Here is a 19,626-nt window from a genome sequence, read left to right on the forward strand (position 1 = left end):
TTTTAAAATTCTTTTAATTACTAATTTGAATCTAAATATGAACAATGATATCTATAACATACACTCATCAAAATTGTGTAGGGATCTCTTGTTAGATCAATTACTTGTTAGAACAATTTTGATTTTGCTAATTACTGAAAATCAAGTATTTTTAATGATTTTTTAACAGCAGTGTATTGTTTTTGTCATTTTCAAATTCAAATTATAAAATCAGAAAAAATCCATCCGTGTAAAAAAACTATTTTATATATAGATTTTCTCTAGGTAATTGGCAAAAATGTGCTTGATTTCTAGAAACTTTAGAAGTATGTACTTTACAATAGCATCACTGAGGCTACTAGAGCTTTTATTACTGCTGGCGAAATCTTACACTGTGTTACTCAAGCCTATATTTACGGCGGTGCAATTACTCAACAATCTGTCAAGTCAATATTGACAGTAAAAGGGTTAGTTATCACCTTAGCACTAAATTCGGTTTTGGTTGTGGTAATTGTTATCTCTACCATTTGAGAATTTTGTATGCGATTGTAGAACACGTGTAAGGTATTTTTTGTGCGTTGTATTGTAGTTGTGCTTCGTTTAGCTAACTATAAAGTAAGTAAATAAGAATTGTGATACGTGTTGAAGCGCTTGCCAATGTATAATTAATAATAATGTATTAAATAAACTAAATGTTTCGTAAGATGAAGAAAAAAAAAAGAAATAGAGACATATTTTTTTTATTAACAAAACAATAAACTTACGTATGCTTTAAACCATAGTTTTCTAAAGTGGTCTGGTAGTAGCGAAAAGTCCTAGGTTGCAGGGGCCCCGGAAACAATTGGGTTGGAGCAAAAAGTGTAGGAACCTATGCTTTAAGCCAATGCTTGCAATGCAAAAGACAATCTTAATACATTGTCGAGGATAATTTTCAGGTTAGTTTTATCTATGTGCCTGATTTCGGTGATATTTTTTATTATTTGAATATACGGGTATACTATCGTGAAATATTAAATAATGTTTCAAGCTACTTACGTATACTCAAATATTAGATAATGTCATAATATTATTTATTATTTAAATAAAGATTGCCAACTAAATTAGGTAGAGAAAACTATCCTGAAAATTACCCAAGAGTGTCTTATCAATTTAAGCATTATTTTAACCGTTCTTTATTGCAAGTGGACATTAGTATTATAAGAGAACTACATTGATTCAATAAGCTGCTTAATGTTAAGTGCTAGGTTTTAAAAACGACCGATTAAAAATGGCGGGAAACGGAAATGGATTGGCGCTGGTAGAACTATTAGTCAGTGTTGCCAACATTATGGTCTAAAAGCACGCGATTCTTGAGTTAAAATAATTCACACTTTAAGCTTGTTATGATAGGCGTTAAACTTTGGCATTTATAATTTATAGCTCGTTTATTGGTTATGCCTGTGGGAAATATAGCTTGTTTTTTTTAAAGTGCTATATTTATGACGTTCATAATATATAAGAAGCAGTACTTAGTTTTGTATTCATCATTATCATCATATCAGCCGGAAGACGTCCACTGCTGAACATAGGCCTGCCCAAAGATTTCCGGTCTAGTCGATCGGACGCGGCGTGCATCCATCGGTTACCCGCTGCCCTTACCAGGTCATCCGTCCGTCCGTCAAAGTTTTGAATTGGATTGTAGATATTCTGCAAGCACCACTCATCCGTCCAGCAGCTTGATTTTGATTGCCTCTTCCGATCGGAAACTGCGTTTCTTCCGAGTGGAGGCGTATAATTGCGATTTACAACTGGCCGATCGGAAACTTTGACATTTCTAATTGGAACAATAGTTGATTTAACTCACAAATTAGAAAGATATAGTAGGAATCAGGTTCATCTTCTTGCTCTGAAACCCATCTGATTTCGAGACTCGGATGAGCTACCCGATCGGATCGATTCCCATTTGAATTAAAATCAGCCTGCTGAGATTTTGGAGATATCTATGGTTTCAAGAGTGTTCAAATGAAGAATATTGTTACATTTAATTATAATTGAGTGGTAACCTAATGGCTGGACCTACTGCCTCAAGCCGAGATCGTGGGTTCGGATCCGGGCTTGCACCTCTGAGTTTTCTGAATTTATGTACGAAATTTAATTTAAAATTTACCGCGAGCTTTTCGGTGAAGGAAAATATCGTATGAAGCCTGCACGTCGAGGAACATACAAAGAATATTATCGGAAACGTGTCAAGCTTTCACCACATTAATATAGCTCTTACATTGTAAGATTTATTAACTACTCATCTTCTACTAGATATTTTCGATCATAAATCGTACGTTGTAATTGTAACGGTGGTTTAATTAATAATGTGGTGAAAATTTATTTTGTTTCTTATTTGTGCATTCGTAAGGCAGATTTTCCCGAGAAGACTGAGCAAGAAACTCTAGAGCTTGCTCTGTAAATATACAAATGTATACATTTCGCACCCCTCTTGGAAGATGGCATAAGTAGAGTTACGTCAAAAACGTTTATTGCTCCATTGGATAAAGAAAAATATAACCCACATCCTCTCCAATTCTTGTAACTCTATAGACTAATATTCTAGATAGAGTTACAAGAACTGAAGAGGATGTGAGTTATATTTTTTTGTATTTAATGGAGCAATAATGGAGTTTTCGACGTAACTCCACTTTTGCCATTCGTGCATGAGGGGAGTGATTTATGATTTACGTTATTTATTTCAAACATCATAGATCAAGTGTACCTGCAAGAGCTAAACGGGTCATTACCATGTATTTTCGTCATCCAAGTATGCAGGAGCTGTATAATATACCTTTAGTATAAAGTTTTTGTTTCACTATAGCTTTAAATCTCATGAATGGCAAGTTTTGAGCATTTTGAACGTCAAATCCTATTGTATGCATAGCCCTCCAAATGAATTTATGACTTTGGGAAGACGACTATCAAGAACAGCTAGTTTATTATAATTCCTCGTATTAATGTTATGTCTGTCAATTGCTTATTGGGTGGTTACAGCTATGCTTACTTTCGGCGCAGGTGATGTCAGCACGGATGCAAGTGTACGGAGCCCACATTTGAAAACAAGCATTATTAGTGCATGTTGCTTTGAAGTCGCGGATGATATCGGTCTTTATAGACTATGCTACCAGTTCTTACTACAATTATTATATGTACATCTTACATAACATTTGGACTCGCAAATCTTATTTCAGCATTACTGTGTTCCGGTTTTGATGGATGCTGGAGAAATAACAGACACATGATACTTTTCAAATTATGTCTCAAGGTGACGGTCGCAGTAGCAGTCGTGTCCTTTCAGATCTTTGTGTTTTATAGCTCTGAATGGCGCTGCAACTGTTATAGACAGGCGTTTCACTTATCATCAGGCGTACGATTTGTTCGTCCCGCCACTTGGTATCATAAAAAAAGGGACTGTATGAAACTCAAGCTTGACATTTAAGATTAACTCTATGCCTCTCGGGTACGTTTGGTGCAAAGCCCAAAGTGTCAGATATAATGTGGTCTTGACTGTATTTACCACTGCTCTTAAGAGAATCTGTCTTATGAATTAGTAGTAGAGTTTATTCTATGTGACAACTTAAAGTGTAATTTGCTTACCCATGAAATAAAAACTATTTGAGTTTATAAGTTTGAGTTAGCTATACGTATTTCTAACGCCAAGCACCATGGTATGTTCCTGATTGGGGTGTTAGAGCCTGTGAGACGATAGGCACAGGAGACTTAACATATTTGTTCCCACGACCACGGCGATCATTTGAGATAACATAAGATGCTTAATATAGCTTGTCTTTCCACCTGGTGGAAAGATGTTGTAAAAATCTTATTCTATACTTTAGTAAAATTGTGTCTTGCTCAGAACCAAATGTAAAAGTTGGAATGCGAAAGCCGCTAATGAATACTGTGTAAAAGTAAAAATTTGCAACATTCGCCACGGTCCAAAATCAGCTACCATCATGGATGACACAAATATTCCAAGCCCTTTTTAAACAAGATGAATGCAAAATGCATCCCCAAGCTGCACGTGAACACTCAAGGTTTAACCCTTTACATCCTCTCCTGTTTGCAATTAAAACGAAAAACAGAACAGTACAGAAATATACAAATTCACAAAGAAAAAACGAGATAGCACGCCTCATTTACTCAAGCGCTTTTTATTTCCACTTGCGCTCAAGGGAGGTCGTCGGCCAATCAACGTACCGTACCGCGCCCGCTCCGCATTGGCCCGTTTGAATGGAGAACATTTTTTCAAAAATGGAACAAAAGCGGAGGGTAGGTAATAGCGCGTTTTGTTTTCTTCGAGTGGCATTTCTCTTTCGAGTGGAGGACTTTGTACAGAGCGGACGTCACTCCGTGATTTTAATTACCTTAGCTTCTATAATTTGAGAGGGTTCTCGTACATTTCATTTTCTGTTTAACATTGTTATTTTACTACGAGGAAAGTTGTTGAGTTAAGCAGGATTACAGAACAAGCAATTAGCGTTGTTTTCCTAACAATGTCCTGCCTTGGTAAGGTTTGCCGGGAACTTGTTAAGTGCCTGTTTGCTTGAGTAATAATGAAATGCAAGGTTACATCTTTACTTGGTGAACAAAAACGTCTACTATTTTTGAATGGAGTCTCGCGTCCTTAGCCTCAGTAGAGACGATTACATATAAGTACTTAGCACATTCAGAAACTACGTTAGACAGAACATATAGAATTTTACGAGAATTAAAAGAAGGGAATACGTGATTTTTTTTACGCAAAAATGTCTTTGTCGCGTCCAGTAATTAATAATAAGCCTTAATTTAGGTTCGTTTGGGTTTATTACACGGGTAGGTATACAGCCGAAGAACACCTTGTGGAAGAGTTCGTACAGGGAAATACTGCCACCTTTTTTTTTTGACCTATTTCTGCCGCCAAGCGGTAATGTGAGCATTATTGAGTTTCGGTTTTGAAGGGTAAGAGTGCTTGTGAAATTACAGGCACATGTCAACTTATGTCTCTGTTTGTCAATATCAGTGTCCCTCAGATTTAGGCGGTTTATTTGTTGGCGTTCCGTCACTTGCTATTATATAAAAAAAATGTAAAACTTTACATGTTTGTTTCAGGAACCTAGCTGCACCAATACAAACCACCAGTCCGTCAAGCAACACATCGTTGGTGGTCACTACTCTTCGCAAAGAGAACTGTCACAGATTGGAGTTTCTAGTTGAGCGACAGAAGCAGCTGTGTATGCTCTCTGACAAGACCATACAGGTGAGATATTTCTTCTTTATTTCTTGAATCTTAAAAGTAACTCTACTCTAGTACGAATACATGATATGCGCTCCTGCATTAGACGTATAGTGATATGTATTTGCTGGATAATAATACTGGAATATTTTTATCAGGCGCTTTGATGTTTATCAATCTTGTTGTTGTGCTAATGGTAATAATTCAGTGTGTTTTGTAATCTATAGTTTATATTAATAAATTCCTTTAAGAAGCTAATAGGTTTTAAGTGGTTATGTATTTGGCAATGCCTACAACTGTTCTAATTTTTAATAAATCATCTACCAGTGTAATGTACAATGTATGGGGTAAAACCGGGATAGATGCCGCAGTGGGATAGGTGCCTCGTTTTCAAAAAACCTAACTTTCCGAAATCGCAATAAATAATTAATTTAAATAAGGAATGTAGACACCACTCGTCAAAATTCCTGCAGGGCTTCGTGTGGAATAGACGCGTTTGGCTTTTGCATGCGTTTATCTCCGCGAAGAACACGGCAAATGGTTCAAAGTTTCAGACGCAAGTATTTGCTGTCGCATAACTTTGTAAGTTATAATAAATTCCGTTTTATTTTTATTATAACTATACACTGCTCCATTAACTGGCCACCTAGGTGTCAATAATCGCTCTTTTGTATATAGCTTAGTTAAATAATAAAAGGGCATCTATCCATATCGAATAGGAGTCGCCTCGTTATTTCGCGGTATAGGTGCCCGGTAGGTTAGGGGCATAGGACAAAACAAGAAAGTTAGGAAAAGAAAATAAAAAATACACTATTTTAGAAAAAGACAAGTAAACGATAATAGTTTAAAAGTAAGTAAAAGTACCAAACAGACAAATTATTCACAGTTCTAACTTCGAACATTTTTGTATGGAATGTTTTGATAGCTACAAAAATACGAAGTGAAGTAAGTAGTAACTTAACGTATATATTTCTTATTAAAGATGTAATATGTATATACAATGTATTAAAGGTTACAAATAAAACATTTTATTATGAATTTTACTGTTTTATTCTAAAAGGCATCTATCCTTCTTAGTATTTTCATCGCGTGGCGTCTATATCTATCATCAAAAAAATAGGTTTGCAAAAAGTCAATCTCTCCAAAATCAGTAAATGTTAGATCAATAAAATCAAATCTTAATGTAATGTAAAAGATTAAACTAGTTACGTCCATAGGAATTATTCATGGTAAACTAATAATTTTTAAATTAGGCGACCCTTTCAAAATGTGGAGCGTCTAATCCGGTTTTACCCTAGTAAAAAAGGAGTGCCTCTCAGATCTTTGAGATATAAAGCTCTGAGTGGCACTGCAACTGTTATGGATAGGCGAGTCGCTTACAATCAGGCGCACGACTTGTTCGTCCCGTCACTTAGTATCATAAAAAAATAATGAACAAATAATAAAAATTCCAACGAAAATTATGTAGTGAACTTTAGTACGAGAATGACCGTCGAAAGTTACCAAAATGCAACTGCGCTGGGTTGTGTATGACAAGGAGCCCTTACTTTTTAGAACTGTATACTTAGGTATATTTTTCCGTTTCAACCCCATTATCTTCTCTTCTGATCTCTAGACTTAACTGGTCAGGTTAAATAGTTAACTAGAAGTATACACGAATTACCTATTGATTTAATAGTGGGTCACCTAAAGTTTAAGACGATCTGAAACTACGTTAAATTCAATATTGATATCTCAAGTTAGTACCGCGATTTAACAACCCGCAGTTCAATTTAGATCGCGATGTAGATAATAAAGTTTATTGAATTTAACAACGATAAGCTTAACTCAACTGAAGAGCAGTTAAAACTTAATTAAGGAATCGTTTATGATTAAGAGTTACTGGATCAAATGTTATTAAAAAGGATATTTAGAGATCTCTGTGGAAATCTGAATATCTACCCAAGTAAGCCCAAAATACACGTTCGTCACTCATTTTGGCCCAGGGCTCATTGAAAACCAGCGCCACATGAATGGCTTTGGCATAAGCTGCATGAGGTCCTTTTGCGTGCGCCACAGCCGCACAAATGTCACTACAAATTTGTAGTAGTAAAATTTTATTTATTGCCTTTTGTCCGTCTCGCTTTACTTTTTTAGAGGTTTTTAATTATTTCTATTTTGTTTTGTTGTCTTATTAATCTCTTGTAAGTATGTATGTGTTGTAGCGTTGCAATATATGTCTATTCTTTTCTATTCTGTTCTAAATTCATAATTTACTGGGCAAGGTTTTAATGTATTGAAAGGACTAAAATGTGCACAATATCTGAGATTCTCGAGGTATTGCAATGTAATTTGATATGTATATACGCTTTATTTTTCATGCTGTATAATTTTGAGTAGACCTACACAAAAATAAAGTGATTTTTGAAAAAGATACTCCTATTTTTGTGGCTTACGATAATTTTTTTTGACACCAAGTGATGGAACAAACAAGTCGTGCGCCTGGTACCACTGGTGGTGACACACAGAGCTTTCAATCACAATGATCTGAGCGGCACTACCACTGCGCCCGTCACACTGAGACATAAGTTGACAAGTCTCATGTGCCTGTAGTTTCACCAGCACCCTTACTCTTCAAAACCGGAATACAGTAATGCTGACTGCTTGGCGGCAGAAATAGATACCTCAAATGGCAGTATTTCCCTGGACGAACTCGTTCATGAGGAGCGCTACTGCTACTAAAATGTAGGAGGAGTCGATGTATATATCTTTTTTATTTATTTATTTATTAAACTTTATTGACCACAATACAAAGGGTACAAAAGGCGGACTTAATGCTAAAAGCATTCTCTACCAGTCAACCTCTGAGAAAAACGAAATTCACGAACGCGATTTATTTAAAGCTTCCAGTTACTTTGAGTAGCGGTTTAACTTAAATTAAAAAGTAGAACAACAATCTCTTAGATGTGAATGTGAAATATTTTGTAAAATTACATCACAATTTTTTTGTAATCGAATATAAAGAAAATTCCTTCGGTCTAACAGAAATCGAACCTATTCACCAATATGAGCATATATTGTTTTTAGTTTACATACCCTGTATTAACACACTAACACACACACACACATGCCCTTTACCCTACGCACATTTTTGTCCGTTAGCAACAGCATGATTATAATTAAAACTATTTATAAATCCAAAACCTTAAAGTAGCTTGCTTTGTGATATTGCAAGGGATGTCTTTTTTTCTAATAAATATTAGTCACATATCTTTATCTTAATGTAGTTTCAGTCAGCCCAGAGGACTACATCGCCTGAACTTATTGTCTCTTCAAAAAATATGAAATCACGTACCCTTAACAGTCGTGGTCCTAAAACCTCTCCCTGTCGGACACCTAGAAAACGTAGACTTTACTAGTGCCCTTACAATTTCAGGTGCTGCAAACGGGCGCTCAGCAGGCGGTGGAAGAGTGCCAGTATCAATTCCGACACAGCCGATGGAACTGCAGCACTGTTGAGAACTCTACTGACATCTTTGGAGGAGTCCTTAAGTATAGTTAGTATTGTTTGCATGCATGCATGTCAAACTTAAAAGATATTTGCGGACTTAGATAGTATCTGCTATATATATGGATGTACATACATACATAAAACTCATTCGCCACCTCCACTCCTATAATTTTTTTCATTCGCTTATTCGTAGTACTTTCAACCTGACCTTTTTAAGGATATTCCAAATCTGATTGAGATATGTACCTCTCTCCACGCCTCTATCCACATTCACTCTATAAATTTGTGCCGTCAATCCACAAACATTCATTCTTTCTACATGACCTAATCATCGAAACTCCTCTCGGTACTGGTTACTTCATCATCGTTCATACCGCAACGTGTAATGACAATGAGTACGTACATTATAATAAGAGAGTTATTTATTACGGCATAAAGCTCCATATGTGCTTCTGTTCAAGTTTTTTAGTTTACCATGTTAATCCTAGAGCATTTTAACGGATAACTCGATATTTACTAATAAATACGTAATACAATACAATCGTTTCTATAGGTTGATCTATTCTTGTAGCATCTTTAAATTTTACCTTATTGGAAACCACCTGAAAATCCATACATAGTTCATTGACCAAACAGAAGCGAGCCATCCAAATCGTTGGACCTTCAATCACATATTCCAGCACTTCTTAATGACCTAAAACCACATACCTTTGGGAGAAGAGTGGAAGATCAAGTCAAACTGGTGATGTAACCATAAACATACTGAGATCTTCGATCAACAGGTCTACACGTGATCTCAGTTATCGACATTTGAAAATAAACAAAGATGCACGAAGATCGATTCGGTGTAAACGAAACCCAATGGATGCGGTATTATTAGACAGATTTTGTTTTTATAAATCATTGGATTTTTAAAAAATAGTTGAGAAATAGTTTAGAATGGCTGTAAAAAATGTTGAATTATGAATTTCCGTGTAAATTCTTCAAGTGATAGGAGAAGAAAGTGTTGGATATCAACATTATGAAACTGGTTTATAGTAATCCTAGTGTTTTCTAAATAAATCATAGCTATAATCATGGGTATCATGATCTGTGTGTGCAAAAATTTGTAGAGTATTTAAAGCAGTTGAAAAACTAAAAGAGCGCCTTAATAGCAAAATTTATTAAAAATATTTTTCAGAATCACGTGAGTCGGCATTTGTGCACGCGTTATCCGCAGCTGCGCTTGCGCACGCAGTGGCGCGCGCATGCAGCCGTGGCGAACTCAATGAGTGCTCTTGCGATGCACGCGTCAGGAAACGCACGCCCAGGCATTGGCAGTGGGGAGGTTGCTCGGAGGTACCTTTCACGTTTCTTACACAAATTTTTTCGGTTATTTAAAAAATGTACGATCCAGCTATCACTTTACATGTCTAAATAGTTTATGGATCTAAGTTGCTGGAATATTCTTTTGGCATCCTATAACCATGTTTTGATAGAGCTTACTTTAACTGTAACTCTAAAAAGATAGAAAGAGTGAGAAGTTAACATTGGGGTAACTGATGATATTTATTTAAAATATACTTATTAATATCTCGATCATATCCATTTCAGGACATAAGATACGGAGAGATATTCAGCCGTGATTTCATTGATTCCAAAGAAGACAAAAACACCGACGAGGGACTAGTGAATCTTCATAACAACGAGGCAGGACGGAGGGTGAGTATAGATATATCCCAAACGTACAACAAGAACGATCTTGTAATTTAAGCTCTATGGTGAACATTGTGTCAGCATTATATACTTGATTTTGCTTAGACAATTCTGTAGGGCTATTTATAACGCCTATCTTATTCGCGATACCACAAACAAGTCCAATCCTGTTATTCGATGTCGTAGAGTTTATAATATAAGGCGCGTTTCTATATTAAACAATATATTGTGACAGCGCTTGGATTGATTCTTTCTATCCTTTAAGTAGACGTTACGTATAAGTCAGTTGATGCATCTTTGGGGGTTCAGAGTTGTCGTGTCCCAACACAGCCCATGCATCAGACTCGTGTGCGTTAATGCCTGTATGAGGGAAGATCTTAGCGTTATGCGTTATTATCTCTACGCGGCAACGGATGACGCAGTCATGGTGGCAATATACCACTTAAAGTCAATATATTCCTAATATAAAAGAAACAATGTCACGAGAAGAAGAAAAAAAAATAAGACCGGTGTTGTATATCGGCTGAGATTTCACTCAAATCTCTCTCACTCATATCTTTTTATTAATAAACTAAAATCACAGGCATCTTGGAAAAGTGACCATCTCTTAAGTGACCAAGACGTTAAGAGAAAAAATAATATATTAATAAAGACAGTTGTCTTAAATAAGACTGTGAGTCTGTGACAAACCTATTTAATGCAATACACTGCCATATTCAACAATGAAAATGCTATAGTTCCGTCGAAAGACGCTAGATGACACTGATTGTTTTTAATAGCAGTAGAGATATTTGTGAAAGAGTTCGTCCAAAGAAGTACTTATTTCTGCCGTCAAGTAGTAATATGAGCACTTTTGCGGTCCGATTTCTTAGTGCTGGACAGATTACAGGCACAGAAGCCTTGTCAATGTCTTGTTTCGGGGAGACGAGTAGGTACAGTGGCAGTGCTCCTCAGAACCTTTGCGATTTAAAGCTCTGAGTGGCACTGGAACTATTATGGGCATGTCGCTAACCACCCGGCACACGACTTGTTCGTTCCGTTACATACGTCCAAAATTACGATGTTAAGATTTTTTTTCGAATGATAAGTACTCCGACCGAATTTTGATTTTAAAAAGTAATTATTTAAGGTTCGCGTCTTTATTGGAATGGTTACTTGACGAGCGCATCTAACTGATATAAGTTTTCATTTATTTTGCGATGTCGTCGGTACTTAATCTCGCGTTTTGATTTCCATGCACAAGTGTTTTAATTAGTTTAGATCAGAGCGACGTATGTGATGTTGTCGAATATTGATTACTTGGGATTGCCTAAAAATACTTAATTGCCTATTCACTGTTCTGGTTATTCTAGCCTTGAATATAGTTAAATTAGGTTTTTAAGAAACGTCACGTAACCTGGGTGGAGTGTTCCGGACTTTCTAATCGATTGAAGGCGGAACTAGGAGGATAGAACTAAACTACAGCGTTCCTGCAAATTTAAAATTCTTGCTTGAAACTGCATCACCAGAAGATCTTACATGCCGACAAAAAAGATATATTTTTGATTTTCAAAATAAATCAGGCACTTCTATTTAATTCTATCATGAAAACTGATAACTATCCAAAACTGACGTCATAGTACTCAAACTGGAATTCCCAGGTAGTACGAGTACATGGTATGACACGGTGGTGCCATAAAATCTGTGTATTGGAACACTGTTATGCTACCATCAGATTACTTAATGCCTTTAAGCTTTTAGTGCGCGTCTCAATTAAATAAAATTTACTTCCAGGCTGTCCGTAGTCGTATGCAGCGTGTATGCAAATGCCATGGGATGTCGGGATCCTGCTCGGTTCGTGTATGCTGGCGTCGTTTGCCTCAGCTGAGATTGGTTGGGGATGCTCTCTCTACGCGATATGAAGGCGCTTCTCATGTTAAGGTAAGAAACACTTTTACACCCAGAATAAGTTTATGTAGTATACTACAAAATCGTTTGCCTGTCAGTTTTGATTGGCTAGTCATAATTATCATTTTAATGACTAGTTGGGATTTTTTTGTATCTTCCTTCTGGTGTTTGATAATCGGATACCATTCGTTATTATCATAAATCTCATACATGTTAATAAATTTTCTTTGTACGTTTTATTCATCATCCTCACCGATTGACTTTTTTTAATTTTTATACTTAGTTGCCGGATATTAGATGTTTAATAATTATATGGTGTCCGGCTGGTTCGGATGTTGTCAGGCTTTATTTAATTAATCGATCCCTAACCCAGAAATTTAACCGATTTCAGGTTGTTGAACGCAAAAGAGGCAAGAACATCAGGAAACTTCGACCCCTGCATCCTGACATGAAGAAGCCGAATAAAACTGACCTCATGTACTTGGAAGACTCTCCGGACTATTGTGAACCTAATGCTGAGTATGTATCTAAAACAGTGTTAACAGACTTAGATCTAGTGTCCGGCTAAATTGGACGGAGTCCGGCTGGTCCGAATTTTGTCAGGCTTTTTAATTGATCAGTTACGTGGTTTTCGGGCAACGGGGCGTCTCGTGCAATGTTAGATGTTTAATAACAGAGAAGACTGATTTATTCAATTATATTTTTATTTCATTACAATTTAATAGTGATCCAAAAGTCTGTTTTTTTAATTTTAAATGTTTGGCTAAACTGGATCGGTCCGGCTGTTCGGTTTCAAGTCTTGGCAACTGCGCTGCGCAGATGATCCTCAACTTTCTTGCAACTGGTAACGTCAATCCTTCCTCGTCTCACTCAGAAGTCTTGTTTTTGTTAATGACCATGGATTTCAAAATTTTATTTAATGTAGCGGCAATCGCAAATTAGAATTGGAATTTTGTTACTGCAACTGGCAACCGTTAAACGAAACTTGTAAAAAGTTGACAGTTGCGTCAATTAAAGTTGCTGAATGAAGTCTGAACGGGCTGTTCTGGGGTCAGGACCAGACTGATGAGGTTCCTGTCCCTGCCCCTGTGCAGGCTAATAATGGTAATACGGCAGGTAATACTGCCTCCCGTATAAACAAGGGGTAATGGGGAAGGGTAACAGGAAACGTAACAGAGAAATATGGGAATGCTCCTTCTGCGTAGCGCCTTATAATGTCGTTTCGCCAAATATGAAAAGGCTCCATCTGAGCAATAATAGAACATTCGTTAAACAAATTGCCTCTGAAAATTAATACTCTAGACACATGTCTACATACATATGTAGCTATAAAATTCCTTTAATATTATTACTGCTTTATTAATTCACGGCTATGTGTGCAGATGCCTACCTTACGCTACATCAATGTTTTCGATTTGTCCCTATCCATACTTAGTTAGTATGTGACCTAATATTTATTTTGATTGAATATAATATTTTTAAAACTATTATATTAATTTACTTATTGTAAATTATTAACAACACAAAGACAAATTCCTTCGATCCGACTGGACCACTGGTTCGAAATAAATTTTCTTTGTACTTGTTCAAACTTTGCATCAATAATAATTATGTATTCTTTTACTATGTCGACGACTTATTCTGAATTCTGCAGTTGCCATTCAGTATACGATTTGTATTGTTCTACTAGTGGCGTCATCTGCGCTTGATTGAAATCAAAAACTACGGCCCAAATACTATGATTCCTAATTCCTATGTCAGATGGCGTTGGTAGTCACGTGCATGTTCTCAATTACCTGTTCATTTATCAAACAAGTATTGACATGTACATGTTAAATGCATTTTTTGGAATTACGTATGGCAAGTGGTCGAGTTATTGGAGCAGTCAGATTATAAAATTGAAGTCACATTTGATAAGATAATATTATTATGCTCTAGAATTCCCTCACGAATTTTTTCCATATATGATAATTATCTAGTTAATTATTGTTTTTTTTTCTGATCATTATACATTATTCATTTTTATTGATGTAGGTATAAACATGTGTCATCATGTCTACCTTCATGTGACGTGGAGTTAATTACGTCAGTATGTAAATAACTCTGCGATGTTTACAATATAATACATTAATATTGTCGGTTGAAACAATTCTTACATTTATTTAAATATATGTTTCGCGTACTTTTTTACTTTGTTTTTTATTTAATATACTCGTACAACATTGGCTGGACCGTCTACGTCATTAGTAGTATTAGCTATTGTGTGACATCTGTGATCGGACTTTCAAACGGTTTTGTGTGATCATTACATTATTCATTATCATCTACCCATTTACACGTCCTACTGTTGGGCACGGGTCTCCTTTCAGGCGAGGGTTTAGGCCATAATCTGTCATGAAGACCTAGTGCGGGTTGGGGACTTCACACTTTTTCCGAGAGTAGCGAACCTTCTTCGACGTGCAGGTTTCATCACGATATTTTCCTTCACTGATAAGAAATTTCGCACATAAATTCTGAGAAACTTAGAGGTGCGAGACAGAATTCGAACCCTCGGACTCTGCTTGCTAGGCGGTAGGTCAAACACCCAAGGCTTTTACACTAATGTAAAAGTCTTGGGGTATAAAAAGCCTTTTACACTAATGTAAAAACCTTGGGGTATACCATATAACTTTAACTATTTGTCTTGCAGACTTGGAATCCTCGGTACCAAAGGCCGTACCTGCAACCGAACATCAGCTGGACTTGACGGCTGTCGCCTACTTTGCTGCGGTCGAGGATATCAGACTAGGGTCCGTGATCATGAAGAGAAGTGTCGATGCCGGTTTGTTTGGTGCTGCCGCGTACATTGCGACACATGCCGATACAAGAAAGATCATCATGTTTGCAACTAATGTTTGTTTCGTTTTTCTTGCTTATACAATACTGCCAGTCCCTTTACAATATCATGTTTGCGATCCTTGCAGATAGCTGATGGCCACTTCTAATCATAAGTACGACAAGAAAAAGATATCATACGAGTGTATACTTGCGTTTATGTTGCACATTACTTACGGATAAATCGGAAATCTGACCATACATTTCCAACATGGTAGAGAACATTTTCATTAGATTATTCCACAACTTGCCACAGATTAACTAACAAGGCTGTCAATGTTAAATGTTTATTTAAAGGCTGACATGTAAATATCCAGTGTACAGTCATTTTTCGTCGTTGGGTCGTTTTACAGAACTGGTTCTTTATACCAAAATACAAATATCTGGATTTAATGGTAACTTGTCAGGCTTTCCATCAGTCTTTTGATCGCAATAATTATTGCATTGTCGCGAATCTCTTGATCGTTATTTTTGTGCTTTTGTAGTTTACGTAAATTTACCTCTCAAATAATTTCCCATTGTTTCAATTAATCTTTATTATTTTAACTATCAGTAGTTTCTTTAATCGTTTTAGCTTCTCTTAAATTCATCAAATGGACTGATTTATTAATTTTAAATTAGATTTTATTATTTCTGGAGATAAGCTTTAAAAAATCTGTTTACAGTATTACTAACTTATTTTAATTTATGGTTTATTTGTACAAATTGTATATACTTAGTTTTGTTATTTTTAGCGAATAATATTCTAGGTAGAAGATATGCATTGATTAAATTGATTTAATCCAAGGATTTATCGTGAAGTGTATCCATGTGGGATTATGATAATATTCGAACTTTAATAGCAAAGCCCAGTTCATATTCTAGAATTTGGCCTAAATGTATTTGTAATCACGTTGATTGGTTGTCATCTGGGTGCAAATGCACTTTGATAACACTCAAAGCCTGATAATTACATATTTGTTTCTTTCAGTTCGATTTTGTATGTCTTCATATATTGTTTCTTCACTAGTTTTAAGATTGTCTCTTAGATTAACTATAACTTCCCAATTATTCTCAATATTGTAAATATTAGGACTCCTTTGTACTTAATTAGCTCTAAACATTTTATTTTCTACCTCATGAGGCAAAATTTCATTTCAGCCATTTAACGCTATTTTAGATCTAAACATTTCATTAAAGTTGTATATATTAACGTTTATAGTTTTAAGTAACTTATTTTATTAGATTGTGATGGCTTTAGCATTAAATGGTAATTTTTAAGGTAGTTTTTCTTCATACTTGTTAATAGAGTACTCTCGGCTTTTACGTGTTTCGTTTTCGTATTTATATCATGTGTAAATACTCCATAGTTATTTTTAACAGCATATGTGTCTCTGTTACTTGACGAAATGTTGTCTTCTATAGATTCACTTCTTGTTTCAAAGTTAGTACACAGTACACATCAAAGAGTAGTTTTACTTACGTTCAGATGGTTATTCTATTGCAATTACCCTCGAATATAATGGCATTATTTTTGCTTTGTCAAATCTCGTCAATCTCGTTAACCTTGATTACATTGCCTACGTGTAGATACATGCCCTTTTGAGGACAGTTTGGTTATTTGACGTTAACTAATCCAATACGGTGAAAGTTTGTGGTTTGTCAGTTTCCTATTAAATTTTCTAAGCATTCTGAATAGCCCTGACCTTAGATAATATAATAAGTTAATTATATTAAAAAGACTTATCTTTTTCATATAAGAACTCGTGCGGAAATGCACGCAAATGAGTGCCATCTCGCTCACGCATCCGCGCTTTCTTCAACTTCTTCAGAGATAGCAACAATATTATCAAATGATAAAAGCGGGCACGCAGCCTGCTATCCTTTTTTTAAAAAAATGTACAAGTAATGACTCGTGTTAAATTAAATGATGCTTTGTCTATGTTAGGCGTACCTAATGTATAATGTAATGTTTGCGAACCTAAACAGCTTTGCAACCCTGCAAAGTAAGATATTTTATTTCTGTATAAATTCCTTTTGATCTTCTTGTGACTGTGCTAGTTGTACGAAAATGAAAATGTGTTAACTTGATACCATTTAAGGTAAAATGACGTAGAAAAAAAAAAATCTAAGTACAGACCGTTACAAATGAAGTGAAGAACACAAGTTTGCATTCCATACTTTTAAAGTAAAAGGTACCTTAGGGTTGCTTTTGAGTTAATTGCACTTTTGGACTTAATAAATACATTCATTTCGTGTAAGAATTAACCTTCCTTAAAATTCTCCCATAAGGTACAATATTCGTGCATCGACAAAATGGCGAACTCAGATTTAATCATAAAATAATAAAATTTTACTAAGTACTTAAAATCTATTAACTGTAGAAATATTTATTAATACGAAGTCAATGCAAAGACTTGTAGTTGTATGAATATTAAATAGTTACTTTTTCATGTAAATGACGTAAAATAAATGTATTAGAAATAAACATTGGTTTTTTATTAGTACTTAATTCTGAAGACGAATACCGAAAAGTCAGTACAAATATCTATGACAAAAACACATAGGAGAATTTCGACGACTCGGTAACTGGACTCATGGCTCAGTCGGTTAGAGCAATGCTACGGTGCAGCATGGACGTGTGTTCAAGTTCCACCGGGTAGGCGAAATTTTTCCTGCGTGTTCGATCTTTGTATTCATAATCATCAAATGAGTGCTTATTTTACTTTTTGTTTTTTTTTTATGATACCATTGTTTACAATCAACTTGAAATTTGATATACAATGGAACTCCGATGACGTTACAATAATATGGTAAGCTTGATTTATTACTGCACTGCAACTAGGCCCAATTCCTCAACTACTCACATCCGAATTGAGTTAGGGCTCATTTGGTTTCGACGACTAATTGACTTTCAGATTTCAGATGTTTTTTTAAATTCACATTTTATCATTTATTTTATGTAGGTAAGTGGTATTAGTACAATACGTACTAAACAACTTTGGCTTTTCTTGAAATGTCCACCACAATGCACGTTTTGTATGTGACAACACGCAATTGTTTCGTGGAATAAGTTCATTGTTTTTGAAATAAGCACTTCGACGTACTAACTGTAGAGATTTAAGTAAAAAAAAGAAATATTTATTTATTATTGCATTTATTACACTGAAGATATCACTTACATGCCAAAAGGATTTCCAACCCATGGATAACGTCTCGGGCAAAGTGGAAGGCAGACCGAATACGAAATTCTTTCCTGGAACCGATTTAATTCACAACTTAAGTAAAACAACGTGTTAAATGAAGTATCTTACATCCAAAATCAATAATAGTCAACAGATGATGACTATGTACGTATAAGGTTATATTGGATTAATCAGTAATGTCTTAATTTGAAGCGTGAAATACACAGAGAGCTGGTGCGTGTCGGGTCGGGAGCGCGGTGGGTGTAATTTCGTGTAATTATACGGACGACGATACACCACGTGCCGACGCGGGACAGGCGCACGTCCATATGAATACATGGAATTACACCCGCCGCGCTACCGACCCGACACGCACCCGCTTTCTGTGTGTTTCACGCTTTAAGGTTTACATTGAGCGTGGACTGTCACTCGTAGCGTGCACGCAACTAGTTTTCCGGTAGAGGTGTTTAATGTTGTTTAAAATTGACCAATCGGTGGCGGCCGCTCAAGGACAAATATCTTCCCTAGGGACGATACACAGATTATTTTACTTTGTTTGAAAGCAGAATAACAACTTCAATTATATCCTTCAGAGTTTTGTGATAACAACTTCCTATCACTGCCAAGTAAAGGGTCACTATCGGCATTTCGCTTTTATACGCTTTAGCTCTACGCCTTTCAGATTTTCACACGTAATGTTTTTTTGTCTTATAAAATTTGCAATATTTGTAAAACAAACTAGTTCCAAGGAGAACAATGCTCCGATAGGAGATTACGGAATAATATAAAAATACCTTGTAGAACCAAAATGGAACAGCAAGTAGTTTGATCTTGATTTTAGAGACCCCTCTTTTGTGTATACTTGTCGTAAAAGGTTTAGTATATTGATGGGTATTATTGTCATTTAAAGTTGGTCAAATGAATGTGCATATTTTTCATTCAAGCAAAATAATATCTGGTATGTCCCGTGCCCGTCTCGACCTGTACCTACTTTTTTAAGGAAACCTTTTTTCTCTCAAAATTTTCGTTACAAAGATTAATTATTTTTTAATATAAAAGCGACGTTGATTTGCGCAAAAATAACATATTTTGCAAAATTTTGACAGTAGATGAAAATATTTATAGTCTATAGGCGTCACTGATTTGACAGATCTAAACTGAAATTAATCTTCTGCCCTTTTCCTATGACAACGAAAGATAGAATCTCAGTGAGCTCAAATAAAGCTTCCGTCACTTGGCACGACTCGAGATCACTTTCCAAGACTCTCAGGGTCGTATTCCAGAACTCTACTCAATACTCAAGT

At 35.7% G+C, this 19,626-nt stretch overlaps 1 protein-coding gene across 1 annotated transcript in view; it reads left to right on the forward strand.

The window, feature by feature from the left end:
- The window catches only part of LOC113227493 (protein Wnt-4-like), a 117,595-nt gene extending 101,885 nt beyond the window's left edge, over window positions 1-15,710 (forward strand). Inside the window, exons 2-8 of the mRNA XM_026460432.1 lie at window positions 5,089-5,236; window positions 8,628-8,748; window positions 9,883-10,040; window positions 10,296-10,403; window positions 12,171-12,317; window positions 12,676-12,803; window positions 14,974-15,710. Coding sequence (XP_026316217.1) covers window positions 5,089-5,236; window positions 8,628-8,748; window positions 9,883-10,040; window positions 10,296-10,403; window positions 12,171-12,317; window positions 12,676-12,803; window positions 14,974-15,175 — 1,012 coding nt within the window. The 3' untranslated portion in view covers window positions 15,176-15,710. The remainder of the gene's footprint in view (window positions 1-5,088; window positions 5,237-8,627; window positions 8,749-9,882; window positions 10,041-10,295; window positions 10,404-12,170; window positions 12,318-12,675; window positions 12,804-14,973) is intronic.
- The last annotated feature ends 3,916 nt before the right edge of the window (window positions 15,711-19,626 follow it).

The sequence above is a fragment of the Hyposmocoma kahamanoa genome, unplaced genomic scaffold (genome assembly GCF_003589595.1).
Source record: "Hyposmocoma kahamanoa isolate Upper Pololo Valley unplaced genomic scaffold, ASM358959v1 210, whole genome shotgun sequence".
NCBI lineage: Eukaryota > Metazoa > Arthropoda > Insecta > Lepidoptera > Cosmopterigidae > Hyposmocoma > Hyposmocoma kahamanoa.